Raw genomic sequence first — 20,196 nt, forward strand, 5'->3', positions numbered from 1 at the left:
GTCATATTTCACTTGGACTCTGTATGTTATGATAAAATGGAATGTCTCCAGTTGTAGCAGATGTTCATATTTTGTTTTGTTATCATAATAGTAAATCACAAATGAAAAGGCATTTGGGTTACAGTGGGCTATTATCACTGTGCTGGTACAATTTACTGCAGGTCTGTAGCCGTTTTAATGTTATGTATGATTTTATTTTTTCTTTCTGTTTAGGCCCTTCGGCTCAAAGTAAACCCACTTTATCTAATGATACCTGGAACAGTGGGCTGCTCATATGCATTTATGCTTCCTGTATCCACTCCACCTAATTCCATTGCATTTGCCACTGGTCATTTAATGGTCAAGGATATGGTAAGGTTTAACATATGTTAGAATAAATGTGTATTTATTGAAAATAAAAATCTGATTTGCCAAAAAAATCTCAACAAAATGCATGATGGCTGGAACAGTCCAATTGCTGGTCACCTTGCAGACTTCAAGTAATGATAATCAGGATATAATAGCTAAATACATAAAGCTGGTTGTGGGGAAGGAGCTGGAAACAGTGAATGGCAACAGCAAAAGAAAGACTTTAAATACTGATGGGTGCATATGTGTGTATATATATATATATATATATATATATATATATATATAGATGAACAGGAGGGAGGGGCACAATCCATTTCCTTGCACTATTGCACAGTTAACCTACTCAGCCACTGAGGTTCTCCTCCTACCAGTTTCTTTGATCTTCACATCATCAGGGAGGCAGTCTTAGTTTGCAGCTCGCAGCAAGTGCAGGTGTTCACAATCAATGATGATTCTGCTGCAAGGACCTCTGGTAGCTGTAGTAATCAGGTTATCAAGGAAAAAGCTCACACCCAAACCCACTGTGGGGAACGGGGGGGCAGCCCATAGTGTGGCATTCCAAAGCAGGGCATATGTCGCCCCGGTGCAGCACCCTGTTGGATTGTGAAGATTCCACCCTTCAGAAATCCATGGCAATGATGAATAGGAAGGAGGGGCACACTCTAGTTCCCTGCACAGTTAACCTATTCAGTCACTGGGATGCTAAGGTGAGAACTTAACATAACAAAACCCCTGAAATTCAGCTAAAGCCACCTTAACTTCGCGCCCTCTGTTGCACAGCCTATGACCAGAATGATAGCATCACAGACCACATCCCTGATGACATCACTAATTACATTACAACAGTAAATGCCATTAGGCATGGCCTCCGGCCATGGTGGGTGTGCATGGAAAACATTTTAACACATCAATGGGTGCTAGTCATGCCCTTCAGTTATGGTCAGTGGTCACAACCTTCACTCATGTGCACTGAAGATTTTAAAACACTAACAGGCTACCAACCATATAGTTTGACCTTTATCAGTGGATACAGCTTTCAACAGTGGCCACTGTATATTATATACACTGATCAGGCACTAGCCATGGAATTGAGCACAATACTGGTCAGTGGCCACAATCTTTGGCTGTGCCCACTATATAGTCTAACACATGACGTGGCCTTTGAACTTGAACAGTTTGCGCATCTTTTGGCCATGCCCACTGTATATTTGAAAATAATAAAATGCAATAAGCACTGGCTTTCAGCTGTGCCCACTGTGTATTATACAACACTAAACAGCCACTAGCTATGGCCTTCAGCCGTGCCCACAATTTATTTTATACATCAACCAGCCACTAGCCATGGCCTTAGGCTATTAAATTATAAGCTAAAAGTGAAGTTTGCTGCGCAGAATGATAGAAAGAAGAGGTACGTTACATGATTGTTTATGATGAACTCTCCCGTCTCCCTGCAATGCCAGTTCCCTTTACTTACGTGAATGAGAACAGGCGATGTAGGGTCCTTTTTTAAAAAAAAGAAATTCTTTGACTGCCCTCCCAAAAGCAGGGGACACCCCTGCAACCCCTGATCCTATTATTGCCAACAAGGGAGCAGGGGATACCCCTGCATCCCCACTCCTCCTGTTCGCTATAATGGGATCATACAGTGTAATTGTTCTACATTTTTGACTGTACAAAATTTGAATGCAGCCCAAATTCGAACAATTATACCATACATTCTTTAAAAGAAAATGTTTTCTATGGATACCTTTTAAACAGTAATGGTCTACTAGGCTTTTAACCATGCACATTGGTATTCTTTTAACACTAACCAACCACTAGCTATGCCTTTGGGGCTGGCCAGTGACCCCAGCCTTTGTCATGGCCAAGTCCACGACCTAAATTGTCATTAAGGTAATCAAAGTTGTCATAGCTAACTTATAAATTATGTTGTGTCTAATTCCATTATTGATGTAATCAGTTATATACAATGAAATTGGTGTTATCACCAGTGATGTTATCGGTGATGTGATTTGTAATGTCATCAGTGTTTTCATACAACATGCAATTAGTGATGTCATCAGTGATGTGATCTGTAATGTCATCATTGTGGTCATAGGATGCGCAACAGGCGGCACAAAGTTAAGATGGCTTTAGCTCAATTTCAGGGGTTTTGTTGTGTTCAGTTCTCACCTTAACGTTCCTACAACTAAAGTTTTTTCCTTGAATTTCAAAGGTTTTGTACTATTTATTGCTCACCTTAACATCCCTGCAACTAAAGTTTTTTCCTTGAATTTCAAGTGTTTTGTTATTCCATAGTAGAACGCTTCCAGACCACTAGCACGGTCTTCAGCCATGGTCAGTGGGCACAGCCTTTAGCTTTGCTACTCTCCATTTTAGAACGCTTCCAACCTACTAACCATGGCCTTCGGATTGCAGGATGTGAGAACTCACAATTTTTTTAGGCAATGCGCAGTGAGATAAAATGATTTTCCTTGGACCACACACTTTGGTTCAGCAGCATGTTCCAAGTGGTACACCCCTTTTTTGGCACCATCATTTTGGCACGGGCCGATTTGGCTCAGCATTTCTGCTGCACCGCGCATTTCAGCACACCCTTTTTGTGCCGCGAAAGCCATTCTGGCACTGCTATTTTGGGGCGAGGAATATTGGGACGCGGCTTTACTTAAATTAAATTAGTTAAATATAAAAGAAAATACAGGCTTGTACCCTGGTTGCCAGAGTTCATGGCTCGACATTTAACCACTAGGCCACAATGGCTTGGTGCTTCAAGGGGCATACATTTCATACTTAGCTTATCATTTAATATGTTCAATGGCAAAAGGATAGGTATGAACCTTGTGAAAATCCAAACAATAACATCATTGTAAGATAATGGTTAAGTGATGCATCTGAAACTCCTGCATGCCAAGGTACAGTATGCTTTTTTTAGATTTCATTTTTTCTGTTTTATAATGTTGCCCAGGGACGGTGTAGTCCTCTTTTTGAATCTATGTGTAGTTTAAGGGAAAAAATGTGGTGTTAGGGTGTGAATGGCATGCAAAGTGTGTGTGTTTGATGTGAGCGCGTGTGTGTACATGGTTTGAAGGTGTGTGTGCGGGATTGTGCATGCAGTGTACATTTACTTTGCGAAGGTGAGTGTTAGTGTGTGCGACGTGTACACCCATGTGTGCATGTGAGCACTGTGACACATTAAGTGTGAGTTGTCTGTGTGTGTGTGTGTGTGTGTGTGTGTGTGTGTGTGTGTGTGTGTGTGTGTGTGTGTGGGTGTGTGTGTGTGTGTGTGTGTGCCCATATCTCCATGTAATTCGGAAGATGCCGACTCAGTTCTTGTTTTTTTTTGGTGCATTTTGTGACTTGAAGTTTTGTTTTGTCCTTCAAGTGTCCTGTACTACAAGTCCCAACATGCAAAGTAAAAAGGAAATCTGAATGATCATCTTCCAAATAACAAGGAACATGTGGCATATAACAATAAATACAAGACATGTAACTTGGCTATATTCATGATTTCTTTTGCACCGCTATTTGTTTGGGTTGAATGGCAGTAGGGCATCTGTAAGTTGCTGAAGGATAAGGTACATAGTGTAGAATTAGAGGAGGGGGAACAAAGTAAATTGTTTTTTTCAGCTGGGAAAAGTCAGAATAAGGGGCTGGAGCGGAGTGGGGTCAACTTGCCCCGCCGTTTTCAAAGTCCAAAAGCAGCGCAATATATTAAGGGACTAATGAGACTTTGTGGAAAGCCCCTCCCTTGAGCTGCAAAGAAAGTCTTGTTTGCATTTGCTCAGGTGCAGTGGAAGACGCGCAACTATTATTAACCCATTGGTAGTACAGCTCAAAGGACCTTCTTAAAATCATGTAGTGATTGGGTTAACTTTTCCATGAAGGCGTTCACATGGATCAAATGCATGCTTGTTAAGAATGCATAGTCCAGAATACAGAGTGTTTACCGAAATATGTTTTCAATTTAAAAAAAAAAAGGTCTTGAGCATTCAACCACTACGCCACAATCGCTTAGTGCTTCATGGTGCATACATGTCATACTTAGCCTACAATGTAATATGTCCAATTGTAAAAGGCGAAGTATGCAACTTGTGAAAATCCAAATAGTATCATTGTAGCATAATGGTTAATTTCCTGCACTCAAATATACCTTTTTGAATAAATGATTACTTCAAAATGTACACACCATAACTGTACACTTCTTATTATCAATGCAATGCAACTGTTCATAGACCATCACATACACCAAACGCATCGGTAACCAAACAATAAGTACACTTTATTTATATCTTTATTAGCATTCATTATGTAAACATTTCTTATTAGAAAATATTACTCTTTTTCTATTTTAACAGAAATGGCAAACACACTTGAGTGGTTGGAAGAAATGAGTGACGATAACGTCTCGAATGATCAAGAATACATATTTTAATATAAATAAATAATGTAATTTCTACAGATCTCAGTGAAATATTTTATTTTCTTATAGTACATAGTTTACATGAAAAACACCACAATTTAATGATGGAGAATCCCAAGAATCACAGACAATCTCTATCCCCAAGTGTACATAATGAAATCATGATTATGTGGTTCCTTGTGATATCCCCGCAAAAATGTCACCATGCAAGAATGGTGCCATTATTTGCAGCAACATTATCACATGGAACTTGTGGGGGACACCCGTGCCACCCCACAATTATTTTTAAATGGAGCGGGAGACACCCCCATAACCCTTGCTCCCATTTACCCCTAATATTTTCCACTCAAATAATGTTGCCTATGCTGTTTCCTGGTGACTATATGTATGGCAACTTTATGGCATAATATTACCTGATACCGATGTCTGTAAAATTGGATAAACTTAGTAATGACTTTAAGGAACTTTTAAATTATGTTAAAAATCATATTATTAAAAATGTTGATTATCCTTTTTGCAACTGTTCTCAGTAATCACTCCCATCAAATTCCCAAAATATAAATGAGACTCTTTGATGAAACTTCATTCCCTCCCTCCCCTGATGATCATTGCATAGAAATTCCAAATTCTTCCTTTCATGTTTCCCATTCCGATACCTCAGGGTGTCTATGGACATTGTGCGGTTTCCGGACATGTCCATTTTCGCATTACCCACTTTTAATTGGTCTGCAAACAGCACGCCTGTTTTACGGACACTCGCATGCATGCGCCATCCGGCTCCTACCTGATGGGTGTCCGTGGTCAGCCGTCAGCATGGTGGACGTCCCCGGACATCGTCATGGGACCGCACCTGGCGGCATGATGGCCTGACCCTGAACTGTGTTTGTGCTCCGCAGATAGTTTTTAAAACAGCATTTTCCGCCTATGTAGGGTGTTTCAAGTTGAAAGTTTACCCTTCCAGAGCTCTTAGACCCATTCTTATTTGATCTGGCAACTTTTTACAACTTTCCAAGGCCTATTTTCAACTTGGTAGTCCACAGACAATCACTCAGCCCCATGACAGTTCCTTCCATTACTTCCAGTCATTCTCAGTCTGGATATCCAGGAGAGAGCAGCTCGGAGCACCTGCTGTGGGGAACAACTACATTGGAATCCAATGGCATCATGTCACAGTACAATGTTTGTACTGCGACGCACTAATCTGCAGCGGGAGGCAATTTCGTAGTGCTTTTGAGGCAGCTGTCAAGGAGCACAAGAAACACTGCCCCCACCTTAAATATAAGGTCCGCCCAACATCTTCCTCTCTCCATTTGCCCCTTTGTCTTTGTGGTTGGTGTCCCTTCCCTCCCTTACCTTGCCTTGCATCTCCAGAAAAAAATAACTGAAAAAAGCCAAAAAGATACATAATCAAAAATCACCCCCAAAATAAAATATGGTTCCTATAGGAGATACATTTCACAGTTAAAACATAGAACGGACAAAAAAAAAATCACAGGACCCTTTGCGGCCTGCATAGTCTGCCGACAGTGTGTTAGTCCACGGACATCTGGAAAATTGCAGGCATGGGGTGGGAGAATTATTGGGGTTGGTCGCCCTAAGTTACCTAGGGTTATCCAGACATGGACTCTTGCTCACTGTGCTCAGATAGGCACAGCTCCACCTCACTGACGTGGCCCGACTAGGCCAAAAAACCTGTCTGGGTTGCTGTTGGTACTCTTGTTCAAAGGAGGATTGCCACAGTGAATGGTACAGTGAGCTAAACATGTGGCTGCAGAATCTCAGTGGGCACATTTCCACGGAACAGTTTATGCTGTGTTCTTTCTCGCAGAGGGATGCCCTGACCTCCTTTTCTAGGTACTATGTTATTCTGCAATGCACCAATCAGCAAGGTGGAGCAGTTTTGTAATGCTTTCGAGGCAGTGGTCAAGGAGCACAAGAAACCCTGCCCCCCACCTTAAATATACAGTCCACCCAACATCTTCCTCTGTCCACTGGCCCTTCTGTGTCTGTGGTTGGTGGCCCTTCCCTCCCTTACCTTACCTTTGCTGAAAAAAGCAAAAGAATACAAAATCACGAAACACCAAAAAAACGGTTCCTTTAGGAGCCACCTTTCCAAAGAATACTGGAATTCATATTCTAGAAGTTCACAAAAACTGCTTCAATGCATTTTGAACCTTTTCCAGGGAAATCTGATTGCCCACATCAGTGAGATGCACTCCAACTCTTTGGAAAAATTTGGATAATATCAAATTTAATATTTCATTATGGAAAGACGCCATCCCAACATCCCGCAAAAAAAGCACACAACTTTATTCTCATTGCGCCTTACTTTCTCAATTTGTGGACAAAAATACATTCAAACGCATCCACATTTGTCTCTGAGCTATCTGTGAAAAGAAAATGTTTTAATATGGAAACAGTTCCATCAACTTTCCAAATATATCCTTCATTGCAATGAAATTCCAGTAACATAGCCCAAAATGTTCCCTCCGCCGTGCACTACAATGATATCCGGATGCTTCAAGCTAACCATATTCTCACAAAACCAGAGGAATTCTGCCCACTTCATTCTTCGGACTCCATACCATAAAACTTGAAATTCATCAAATCCAAGATTGTCAGACAATCCACAGTGCTCAGAATACGCCTTCAGCCAATGGATCCACGAGTCTCGCACAAAACAGACAGTCTGTTTCCTCAAAGCCATAGCCATAGCCATCTTCGCTGCACACAACAAAGATAACTCGTGTTACTCAGTCTTCATGTACACCACACCCAGCAAACCTGATTGGCTCATCCCTAAATGTCAACGAACATCCATGACTTTCCACGGTCTCCGTTGTCCCCTTTACATGCCAGGCATCCTCAAAAGATGTGACCTGTGCCATTTGCGGACTACTGCGGTGTCCGCAGACAGAACGTCCAATTGAAGGGGGTGGGGAGGTTTACACTTAATTTAAACAATGTATTGCATAATGGTGGCTCTTAAGAGACATTTTCTGTTTTTTTAGTTTTTAATTTTCTTTTGCTTTTCTTTTCCTAGAACTACTTACAAATGCTTTCATATGCACTGTACATCATTTTCACATAAACTTTCTCAGTGCATTTTGAAAATGAACAAGAAAAATCTGATTCCCAAAATCAATCAAATTCACTCTACGCTGTGAAAATTGTTTACACCATCCAACATGATGTTTTCATTTTCAAATGATGCCATGCCTACACCATTCAAAAAAGCACATACACATTTATTTACATGGTGCCTACCTTCTTCTAGTTGTGCACAAAACACATTTGGGCATCTTCATACTTCCCTTCGATATATTTGTGAAAACATCAATATTTCCACATGAAATGGTTGAAAATATCCTTTACTGCAACCTGCAAAGATAGTGGGATAACATAGCCCAAACTATTTCCTCCACAGTGCACAACAATAATACCTGGACATTGAAAGTGAGCCATAGTCTTACAAAATGATAGTAAACTCACCTAGTTTAGACAAGACCTTGTATACCACCAAAGCCTCCACTCCCTCCAATCCAATAATACCACAAATGCCACACAATTCAGTGTACCCTTTCAAATTATTCATCCAACATTCTTCAACATCCACACCGTGAGCTTTTTCGTATCAATAGCCAAATCCATCTTCACTACACACAACAATCAAACCACCTGCTAACCTCTCTTCTTGTGAACCACAACCAGAACATCTCATTGGCTAATCCCTAGAGTCCCCTTTCCATGCCCAGCATCTTTGAAAGACCTGTCACTCATCCATTCACCGATCACATCCAAAAACTCTATATGCCACCCGATTAACTCTCAGAGCACATGTCTCCTGTCACTCACAGCCACCTGCATCAAAAACTTCTGTAAAACTCTCCAAGATTTCTATTCGCCTATTCAACAGCATCTGCATCTAACAAGACATAGGACAGGTATGCTTCTATTTTTTTAATATTTTTGTCAACTCTTTTACAAATGTATGTATGCAGGGTTCCTGCCACTTACCTTATAATAAGCTTGCCAATAAGCATATTTTCTTTTTTAACGACTCTGTCAAATGCCATGTTTTGCAGCAATTAGCACCTGCTCACATCAAGTGGCAGTTAAAATGCTGTACATTTAAAAATGTTGCTTTTTAGAAGCATTTTCGTAAAAGTTAATGCATATGTGCGTTTATAGTTGCACTTTGTAACTTTTTTCAAAAAGGAAAGGAAAAGCAGATGAAGATGTGTACAACATTTTTAAGTGGCACTTAGTGTTTGCAAGTTTAGAATGTTGGCAGGACATGCATACTTGCCAGCATGACCCATTTGAAACTATAGCTGCTCATCAAGTCTTGGTTTCTTTCTTTGCATTCTGTGACTTCTAATACCAATTCTCCCATTACAAAACTTGCACTACAAGTCCCAGAATGCAAGAAAAACGAGCCAGGTCTAGACTGCAAGATTAAAAAGTGTCACATTTAAATTAAGTACACATTGGAAAATACTGAGCATTTAAAAATATTTCTTTTTAGGAGCATTTTCACTAAAGTTGCGAAATGCACAAATACATTTACAGCAGCACTGTTTGATACTTCTTTGCAAAACAAAAAACAGATGCAAGACATTTCTCCAACATATGTAAGTTTCTTCTATGCATTTCTGGGGCTTACACTCAAAGTTTTCTACTGGAAAAAGTGCAAGTACAACTTCCAAAATGCAAAGAAAAACACCAAGACTTTATAAGCACCTAGATATAGCAAAGGGTTATGTTGGCACGTATACAGGTACTGCAAAAATATAAAAATTCCCACAGCAACTGCCACTTAAACATTTGCTACAAATATTCTCCATCTTTTTTTTTTTTTAAAGTTAACAAACAATGCATATGTGCATTCTTCGATGTCATCAAAATGAGGCAGTGGAAAGATTTTTAAATGGTCACCATTTTCTATTTTAAATTCCATATGAATGTCACACTGCCCAACCTCACTCATTAAATCCCATACACTGCCACCAGTCTCCACCTGCTCACACATATGTGTATACCACCAAAGTATATTCATACAACACTTCACCTTACATATAAAGTACTCCTCTTTCCCAACCTCTATTATGAGACACCAAACACTATTACAACAAAAATCCCCCATTGCATTACCTCTAGGCCACAGTTTTTCTATTCTTTAAAAACAATGTAACACATTACAAATACATTACACCACACACACAGTGCTTTTTGTATTAAAAATAACAGCACAAACATAACCAACATATGCAAAATGTTCTCACACCCATTTTTGCACTGTTACTTCTAATGTGCCAAACAGCAATAATCACACTGCAACCATTCTAACAACATAATTAACATACTTTAGTACACCACTCATAACACAACTTCATTCACTTTTTTGACCCAACAACTCCTCTTACCTTAATAAATAACAACCCTGCTTACCAAAAAGTATTTCACCATTACCACATACACCCACTAACATTCTTTTACAATTATAGGAAAGAAGAATATTGCCAAAGACAGCTACCAAAAAAAGAACACTCTTCAAATCCTAAAGAGTAAGTACATTAATATAGCATGAATACCTTTTAAATGTAACACTTTGCTTTCATTATATATTAGTCTACAGTATTTTTTTCGAATCAACATTTATTTCACTCTTACTCATTACATTGCAACCTTCACATTCTTTCTCTTCCCATCTAAACACCATCACATCAGCCACTGTTTTCCTCAAAACATCATAATGTCCCCACTTATTCAATCACACCACCACTCCCTTACTCACTAACCCAAGCCTATTACACCTATAGACTCTTACCCTTACAAACTTCCGAGCTACACCTATCATCCCACTACACAATCACACAGCGCTCTCTTCATCTCTGCAAACGCACCCACACGCCCAACCACAATACATACATATACATTCCACAACTTTCAAACCCAAACTTTAATTTTTTCCAACAGACAGAATAGAATGCCTACTAAAAAGCAACTCTGTAGAAAACAAACAAAAAATAGTGCAGATAAGAATAAAAGCAAACCATATAGTTATCCACCTCTCAAATAATTTATAGAAAACATTAAAACAAAACAGCTAGTAACCTCACTCAACAAAACTAAACCAGCGACCACTAAAAAAAGTCCCCTCTTCCATAAACTAAAAGTCAAAAAAGATGTATAAACAAAAGAAAACGGATTGGACCCGCTGCATCAAAGCCCTCGCACGACAAGGCCGCAGTGTTGTGCGATGCAGGTGTACAGAAGACGCAGCCCGTTGACATATAATACGTTATGCCTTCATCCACGCATCCAAACCAGTACCAAGGATCGGATCCTATGCGGCAAAGCCCTCGCGGAAAAAGGCCACACAGTTGTGTGACGCAGGAGACACTGTCCGTTGACACATAATAAATTGTGCCTACGTCCTCGCATCAAACCCATCAAGAACTGAGAATCAGACCCTCTGATGCATAGCCCTCACAGGAAAATACCAGCAGCGACTAGAAAAAGTAAGAAAGGTGCAGGAAGTAGGAGCAGCCACTACTGCTCTCTATTAAACTTCCCGGCCTTTGTACCTAACCGTTTAACTTAACGCACTCTGTCTATGCGCAAGCCCAGCCTCTCCCCTTAGTAGTTAGGTGCACTTTGTTTTGTGTCCTTCTCTAGGTCCCCTTCGATTGTGATCATTGTTGTGCTGTACATTGTGTCCCATTAGGCTCTCTCCCACTCTCTAGCTCCCCATCTAGATGGGGCAACTGTTTCTACTGTTGTGTGTCACCTGTCTGCTCCTTTCTGTGCTAACCCCCACCTCTGTGTTTGATGCACTGGGCTGCACTGGGCTGTGCATCTCTCCATTCTCTCTCACTCCCTCCCTCCTCCTACTTCCTCCTTGCACCCGCTATGGTGATGTCAGTTTCTCCCATCTTCACTAACTGCTATTCTATCCCCCATCTTATTCCTCTCAATAAGTCTGGAAGGAAGAAGTTCAAGAGGGACGTCCTGGTCTCCAATTCAGGCCTCCAAATCACTGATGCCTGCATCAGTGCTTCCTCCAGACAGACTCTCACCGACATCCTCTTTGTCGTTCCCTCACCAGACCTATAGACCCCCTCATATGGTATTGGCTCTCTCACCTATCTCTTCCTCTTGCATTAACGTTGGCACTTGGTCGAAGGCCCTCTTGGCCTCGTTTCACTCCTCTAAGATCATCATTAATGTCTATTTGAATGGCACTGTCCTGGTCCAATGCCCTCAGTCCAATCTCCTCCTTTTCGATAGGTATCTCCCTAGTCTTATTAACTGCCTTCTCCTGCTAATCCTCCTACATCCTCTCAGGCTCCTCTGCCACCTCCTTCTTCTGCCACCAATCTGGCGCATTACTCCTCCTCTCTGGCTATTCTGCCACCTCCTGCTACCAAGGGCCCACCCACCCACATCCTCTGCGTGTACCTCGAGCTGTACTCCACCTAGGAAGTCTTTTAAATGTGGCAACATTGCTACTCCTTACACTCGCTCTCCTGTCAAACACTCCTGACATCTGCCATCTGCTCAAAGAATTTTACCTGTATGTCCTCGCTCTCACCAAGATATGGTTCACGGCCAGCTCCGTCACAAATTTTGACTCTCTCCTCCCTGAGAGCTACAATATCCTCTCAGAACCCAGAACCAACTGCCTTGATGTTTCGAGAGTTGGTCCCTGCTTCTGTATGCAGGCCTACTACTCCTTTGAATTCCTGTCTCTCCTGGCCTCACTCTGACTGTGGCCACCATCTACAGGCCACCTGGACACACTGCCCTCTTCCTCTGAGTGGGATGACCTCTGCTCTTCTATCCGTACCTCTACCTCTACCTCTACCTCCTAACTTATCCTCCTCAGAGACCTCGACATCCACCTGGATGCTTCTAATCCCTCCTCTGGGCTCCTTCACAACCTCTGTGACACTCTCCTCCTTTCCATTCTACCCTCTGGGCCAACACACTGCCGATCACACCCTGGATGTTCTCATCTCTTCAGACATCCCCCTCTCTAACCCTCTCACCACTCCTCTCTCTTGGACTGACCACTTTCTGCTCTCCTCTCACCTGCAACTCTGTCCCTCAGGCTAGGCCTACCACAGCATTGCCACCTACCTTCTCGGTTATTCGCCCCATGAAGAATGTGTCAGTGGGTGCCTCTACTGCTACTTTCTCTGCTCCTACTATGGCCGACTCACACTCTCACACAGCCCTCTCTAACCTTCACCTTTTCACCTCCAACACTCTGGACGTCCTTGCTCCTGACATGAGAATCCATCTGAAGTCTACCTCCAACTCTTGGTATGACTCTGACCTTGTCGCCATGAAACACACGTGAAGGGATTTGGGTGCATCCTCTGACAAACAGGCCTGCCCCCTGCTCCAAAAGCAATACAGACTCTCTGTCCTGTCCAAGAAGAGAGTCTAATCCAAATCTGCATCTCTGCGACCTCTAAAATCCAGAACAGGACTGCAAGACTTGTCCTTGGCCTCAAGCCCAGGCACTGTATCTCTCAAGCCCTGAAATCTCTCCACTGTCTCCCAGTGGCTGCAACAATCAAGTTCAAGACCCTCTGCATCATCCACAAGGCCTTCTGGGGCCAGAGCCTGCACTACATCCAACTTTCTATTCCAAAATACCTTCCTTCTCAAGCTCTTTGCTCAGCAACCTCAAATTCTCTGAGGGTCCAACGCTTCTCCAGGCAGAGAGTTGGGAGTAGATCTCTCTCCTCTGCAGGTGCTTCCCTCTGGAATTTCCCCCTGCCCCTCTCAAACTTAAGCAAGACCAACTAAATTTCCAGAAGCAGCTCAAGACCTTCTTTTTTTCCTCCTCTGCTTTGTCCCTCTGCCCCCTGCAGACATATGTATCTCCTACGTTGACTGGTTGCCTGGCTACCCTCTGAGTCTACTGGGTACTAGACTTCTCCATGATCAGTCTCCCCTGCACTGCCTCTGGGCCTACCACACACTTAGGAGCTGTAACTGCTATCCACATTCCCCTGAGTCCTTGCACTTACCTAGAGCCGCGCTGCCCTGGCTGCACCTCCTCCTTACCTCTCCCTTCCACTCCCCTTCCTCCTTTTCCGCTGCACTTAACATCGCAGCACTTGCGTGATCTGAATGACACAAGGTATAGGAAGATAGTTTGTCACATTTTCCGTCTGTCTTCCCTCCCTTGTCTATTCGCGCCTAGAAACTCTTGTGTACAGGTGCATTATAAATGACATATATCATATCAATGTTAACCTAGCCACAGTAAAGAATTCAAAAAATGTTATTTTACAAAAAAATTCCACAGTAGAGTTTTTCACAATCTTATAAAGACTGCTGAAAAGTCACAATCTACCTTTAAAAACTACCACATAAGACTAAACACCGAAGCTCTAATTGACAGTGCATTTCTACCCAAAAAATGTTTTATATTGATTTTAAATAGAATAAAACCACTAACTAAATTAATCAATACATTACAAAAAGTACTTCTAAACAGGTGCAATGCCAATATAGATACCTTTTCAAACTTCTGTGAAGGTTAATGAATTCACACAAGCAGCACAGAGCCATATTTCAGTGTAGAGGCTTATAAACAAGAACAAAACAAAAAAAAATACCATAAACAATTATAGATGAGGGAATGAAATGGTTGGAAACACCATTATGACAAAAGAAACCATGATAGAAAAAAAATACCCAAAAAACTTTCAAACAAATGTTCCTTTCATCCCAAACAAACTTTCTTGTGTAAAAATGGACATACAGCTCAAACGTATAGCAACAATCCTCAAATCTATGTGACAATTCCTCAATCGCTATGTGTAACTAAAAGACAAAAGTAAAATAAAATCTTTGCAAACCATGGACTCCTGTCCAGTGCGCAGCCACAATGGACTGCAAGGACATTCATCAGCCTGCATTTCAGGAATTGTTTACAAACGCACCTTCCACCACATAAAAATGTTAGCAACACACCATTCTGCGATACAGAATCATTTGCATAGACTATAGTATGCAAAACATCCTGCACTAGAGCTGCACAATTTAAATACCATTCTCCTACATGGAACAGCTGAGGAATTCCTTTGAAAAATAGGGGACATCCAAAGTAAACATTTTGGAACTGAAGTAGACCTAGAAAATTCAGTACCTTCAGAAAAAATTAGCAAAAGCCTCACAAACATGAACTTCTAAACAAGAACATACAAAAAAGAAACAGCTACGTTTTAAAACACATCTGCTGAAATACCAGACCAAGTATTTGTCTGTTGTCTCAGAAATTTGTATAAGAAGAGCACAAAAATAGTAGATATGGCCTACAGAATAGAGGACAATGAGGAATCCCAATGGTTACAATTAGCTTTATATCTAACAGTAGAAAATAAATACAAAATAACTGACCCCTCAATAGTTTGCACGTACTCCAAAACAAAGCTTGATAATAACCAAATGCCATCACGTGCTGTAACTAATAACTTCCAAAGGCTCTCCAAACACTTAAGTTGTATGAGAGCATTATAATCCAAACAGTATACCCATTACAAGCTCTAATACGTATTCAACCAAAAACAAATTGCCTCCATCTGAGTTACTAAAAGGGATCTGTAGCAAAGTAGTATATTTGCCATTAGAGCTTAAAGAAAATGTAGAAACTCTTGGAGTACAATGCCAAAAAGATCAATCTTTGATTGTACTAGTTAATGGTGTGCCAAACAAAGACGAACCAATTTGGCAACAACTAGTTGGCTTAAACAAGTGTAGACAAGCCAAACGGCATCTGAAAGAAAACCATGAATAGAAAGATGTGAACATGGAGGACAATTTAAGAGAAACCACCCAAATAATTCAAGATTCACCATCCACTTACCAATGTGAACCTGTAGATCCTGTTACTGCAGCCAACATTTTAGACCATTGTACAATTCACCCACTACACTCTGAAGACACCATAGAAGATGTATTAGAAAAAATTCAAATACGTCAAGACAGAGGATCCCCAATGAGTATATGGGAAAAAAGTGTAGAAAAAGGAGAAAGATATGATGAAACATCCACACACATATTTGCATCAGAATATCACTGTTACAAATGTATTCTGAAGACTCCAAATCCAGACAAAATGTAGAATACATCTTTCACCTCCTATTTGAAAGTGAACTAAAATTAAAAACAGGCTCTATTTTTTTTAACATGTCTGCAACCAACTGCTTCAAAAAATAAGACAAAGATGAAGTTTTGCAGTCAAGTATCACAAATCTCTTGGCAAATGATATGATATGATATGGCATTTGTAACGCGCCGATACACAAGTGTTTCAAGGCGTGACGAGGCAGGGAGGGGGGAAACAAGGGGAAGACAGACAACGATCCTACTAGGCCAGGTGTCATTCAGATTACGCAAGTGTAGGGGTATGGGGAGGGAAAAGTGCAAGGGGAAAGGGGAGGGGGAAATGCAGTACAAGTAAGTAGAATAAAATAAATAAATAAATAGGGCCAGCTGGTGGCAAGTGCAAAGTAAGTGCAGACAAGTGCTGGGAAGGGGGGGCTGTAGGGATACAGAGACAGGCTGCAGTGCAGAGGTTGCCAGGGAGGCAGTGCAAGTGGAGAGTGGCTGGGCCCAGGACCGAGGTCGGTGAGAGTGGCCCAGTTGCAGATTCAGTGCAGTTTCAGTGAAGGATTTAGCAGGGGAGAGGGAGAGAGAAAGAAGAGGCAAAGAGGAAGGTTTTGAGGTGCTTCCGGAACCGGAGATGGTTCTCCTCAAGTTTCAGGGAGGCAGGAAGGCTGTTTCAGAGGGAGGCCCCTGCCACGGAGAGAGATCTTCCCCCAGCTCATTGCTTCGAGAAGCGGCTAACCCTGAGGGAGTTGGAGACGGATGAGCGAAGGGCTCGGGAAGGAAGATATTTAGGAAGAGAGAGTTGAAGGTATTTAGGCCCCATGCCCCAGAAGGCCTTGTGGACAATGAAGAGGGTTTTGAACTTAATCCTCGCAGCCACTGGGAGCCAGTGTAGAGATTTCAATCCTGGAGAGATACGGTCCCTGGGCTTGAGGCCAAGGACAAGTCTCGTAGTTCTGTTCTGGATGAGTTGCAGAGGGCGGAGAGTGGAAGCAGGCAGATTAAGATAGAGGCTGTTACAGTAGTCCAGCTTCGAGAGAACCAGGGCTCGGGAGACAGTGAGCTTCTGGGGGAAGGAGAGGAAGGGAAGAATACCTCTGAGGAGGTGTAGCTGGTAGTGTGACTTCTTAGAGACGTCAGATATATGAGGACAGAAGGAGAGTGTGGAGTCGAAGATGACCCAGAGGTTTTTTGCTTTGCAGGTAGGAGCAGGAAGAGGGCCAAGAGAGGCTGGCCAGAGAGCTGCAGGGAAGGATGGAGTGGGTGTGCCGATGAGTAGAATCTCAGTCTTACTGGCATTAAGGCAGAGGTCATTGGCGGAACACCATTCCTGGATAGCAGACAGACAGTCAGAGATGAGGGAAGGAGAGGAGGAGGCCGAGGGTAGCCTGAAAATGAGCTTGGTATCGTCCACATAGCACTGAAAGTTGGGGCAGAGAGCGGTGATGCGGTGGGCAAGGAGTGCCAGATACTGGTTGAACAGCCTTGGAGAGAGATTAGATACCTGGGGGCCACCACAGGTGGAGAAAAAGATGTCAGAGAGGAAGGACCCCAGCTGGACCTGGGAGGGTCGATTGGAAAGGAAAGAGGTCAGCCACGCCAGAGCCTGACCAGTGATACCCAGGTTATCACGGAGACGGTTGAGCAGGACGGCATGGTTGACAGTGTCAAAGGCAGAAGAGAGATCGAGCAGAATGAGAACACACAGAGTGTTGGAGTCGAGGTTCAAGAGCAGGTCCTCACGGATGTTCAGGAGAGCAGTTTCCGTGCTTCTGGCAGCTCTGAAGCCAGATTGATGGTCGTGAAGACTACCAACAGATTCAGCATAGAGGTTAAGCTGGGAGATGGCCAGTTTCTCCAGGAGCTTGCCCAGGAAGGGAGTGATGGAGATTGGGCGATAGTTAGCCGGGCAGGAGGGGTCGGAAGAGGGTTTCTTAAGAAGAGGGTTCACAAGGGAGTGCTTGAGGGGGGATGGGAAGACTCCAGAGGCGAAGGAGTGGTTGCAAAAGTCAGCCAGGACAGGAGCCAGGGAGTCGATGTGGTCCTTGATAGTTTTGGAGGAACAGGGGTGAACCTGTTTAGACGAGACTTTCATAGATCAGACTTGTCTGGAAACCTCGTCAGCAGAAAAAAGGAGAAAGGCAGAGAAGGAGGGAGGAGGGGTGGCTGCAGAAGGGCCAGAGGAAGAGCCGGGAAGAGAGGGAGGGAGGTGAAAGGAGGAGAGTGAGGACAGGATGTCCTTAGTTTTAGAGATGAAGTGCTAGGCCAGTGCAGTGCAGAGGGCCTGGGAGGGGACAGGAGATGTAGAGACTGCAGCAGGGTTGGCAAGCTCCTTGCAGATTTTAAAGAATTTGGCCGAGTTGTTAGATGCCGCAGAGATGCGGGCTTGGATAAGGGCTCTCTTCTTGGTGAGAACGGAGAGACGGTATTGCCTTTGGAGCAGGCGGCAGGCCAGTTTGTCAGAGGATGAACACGAAGCACGCCATTTCCTCTCAGCCACCCTGCACTTGCGTTTTAGGGTGACGAGATCCGAGTCATACCAGGAGTTACATTTGGCTTTGGGCTTCAGGCGGATTCTCATGACGGGGGCAAGGACATCAAGAGTGTCAGATGTAGCAGAGTGGAGCATGGAGAGGGCTGTGTCAGGGTGGGAGTCAGCCAAAGGGGATGGGGGGGTGAGAAAGTGGCAGTGAAAGCCTCAACTGACACGCGCTTCATGGGTCGGATGACTGAGAAGGTGGGTGGCAATGATGAGGGTGGCTTTGCCTGCGGTTTAGGGAGGGTGAGGTGGGAGGATAGGAGAAAATGATCACTCCAGGAGAGAGGAGTGGAGAGAGGGACGGAGAGCGGAAGGTCAGAAGAGATCAGAGCATCAAGAGTGTGCCCAGCGGAATGAGTAGGCCCAGAAGGGAGAATAGAGAGTGAGAGAGAGTCGCATAGGTCACGAAAGAGTCCAGTGGGGAGGCAGGAGGCATCCAGGTGGATGTTGAAGTCACCAAGAAAGAGGAGTTGAGTGGTTGAGGACAGGAGTGAGGAGGAGAGGTCAGCCCACTCAGAGAGGAAGGAGGACATTTGACCAGGTGGCCGATAGATAGTAGCCACGGTAAAGGAATGGCTAGGAGAGAGAGAGAGTCAGCAGACAAGACATTCAAAAGAGGAGTAGGTCTGCGTAAGAGTGACAGTGGCAGGAATCCACTCAGGGAAGATAAGGGCAACGCCCCCCCTGCACCGTTGGGCCTGGACACGGAGAGAATCTTGTAACCGTCAGGTAGGAGTGTGTCAAAGGTGGTGACAGAGCTGGCCGTGAACCATGTCTCAGTGAGACCGAGGACGTCAAGGTCCAGTTCCTCAAGAAGGCGACAGATATCAGAGGAATGCTTGATGGCAGAGCGAGAGTTAAGAGTGGCAAAGTGGAGAAGGTTGCCATCCTTGAAGGACTTCCGGGGAGGGGTAGAGATCAGAGGTACGCCCTGCGGGGGTGAAGAAGGAGCGCGAGAGGGGGCAGGGAGGGAGGGTAGAGGCAAGGTAGCCGAGGACAGAGGAAGGGGGACAGCAGAAGAGGAAAGGAAGTTGATGAGGCGTGGGAAGCGTCTATCAAAGAGGTGAAGGTTGGCCTGCGGGCCTTGGACCAAGACGGTCCCATTAGCATAGACATTAATGATGGCTTTAGAGGAGTGGAAGGAGGCCAAGAGGACATCCCAGCGGGTGCCACCATTAATGGGAGAAGAGGAGAAAGGAGAGAGCACAGAGACCATATGAAGGGTCCATAGGTCAGGCGAAGGCACGAAAAAGAGGATGTCAGTGAGAGTTTCCTTGGAGCAGGCACTAGTGTAGGTGTCAGCGATAGGGAGGCCTGGGTTGGAGACCAGGATGTCCTTTTTAAACTTTTTCCTACCAGATTTAGTGAGGAGAGCAGGATAGCCAATAGAGAAGCAGTTTGAGAAGATAGGCGAGATAGAGAGCACCATGGAGTAGGAGGGAGTGAGGGGGGGAAGACAGACGATACGAGAGCACGCAGACAGGAAGTGAGTGGCTAGCCCAAGTTTACCACATTTCAGAACAACAACAGTAAATGCGTGTTAGGTACACAGTGGAGTGAGAATCCTGCGAGGGGAGAAAAAACCCTAGTTTACCACAACTGTGGAACACAGTGAGGTGAAGACACCATGCGAAAGAAGTGACCAGGTGTAGGTGGGGTGGGCCGGGAGAAGGTGGAGAAAGCCAGTGAAACTGGCGCCAAGCGTCCCCTGCAGACACCTGCAGACACAGTGGGAGCCGCAGCTGTAGGA

General features: G+C 43.7%; 1 protein-coding gene across 2 annotated transcripts in view; it reads left to right on the forward strand.

Annotated features, from left to right (window-relative positions):
* The window catches only part of SLC13A3 (solute carrier family 13 member 3), a 679,238-nt gene that overhangs the window by 612,503 nt on the left and 46,539 nt on the right, over positions 1 to 20,196 (forward strand). For both annotated transcript variants that reach the window (XM_069651309.1, XM_069651308.1), the window contains exon 12: positions 214 to 351. In XM_069651309.1, the coding sequence (XP_069507410.1) occupies positions 214 to 351 (138 nt within the window). The remainder of the gene's footprint in view (positions 1 to 213; positions 352 to 20,196) is intronic.

This window comes from Ambystoma mexicanum, chromosome 3p, assembly GCF_040938575.1.
Source record: "Ambystoma mexicanum isolate Mex_15411 chromosome 3p, UKY_AmexF1_1, whole genome shotgun sequence".
Taxonomy (NCBI): domain Eukaryota; kingdom Metazoa; phylum Chordata; class Amphibia; order Caudata; family Ambystomatidae; genus Ambystoma; species Ambystoma mexicanum.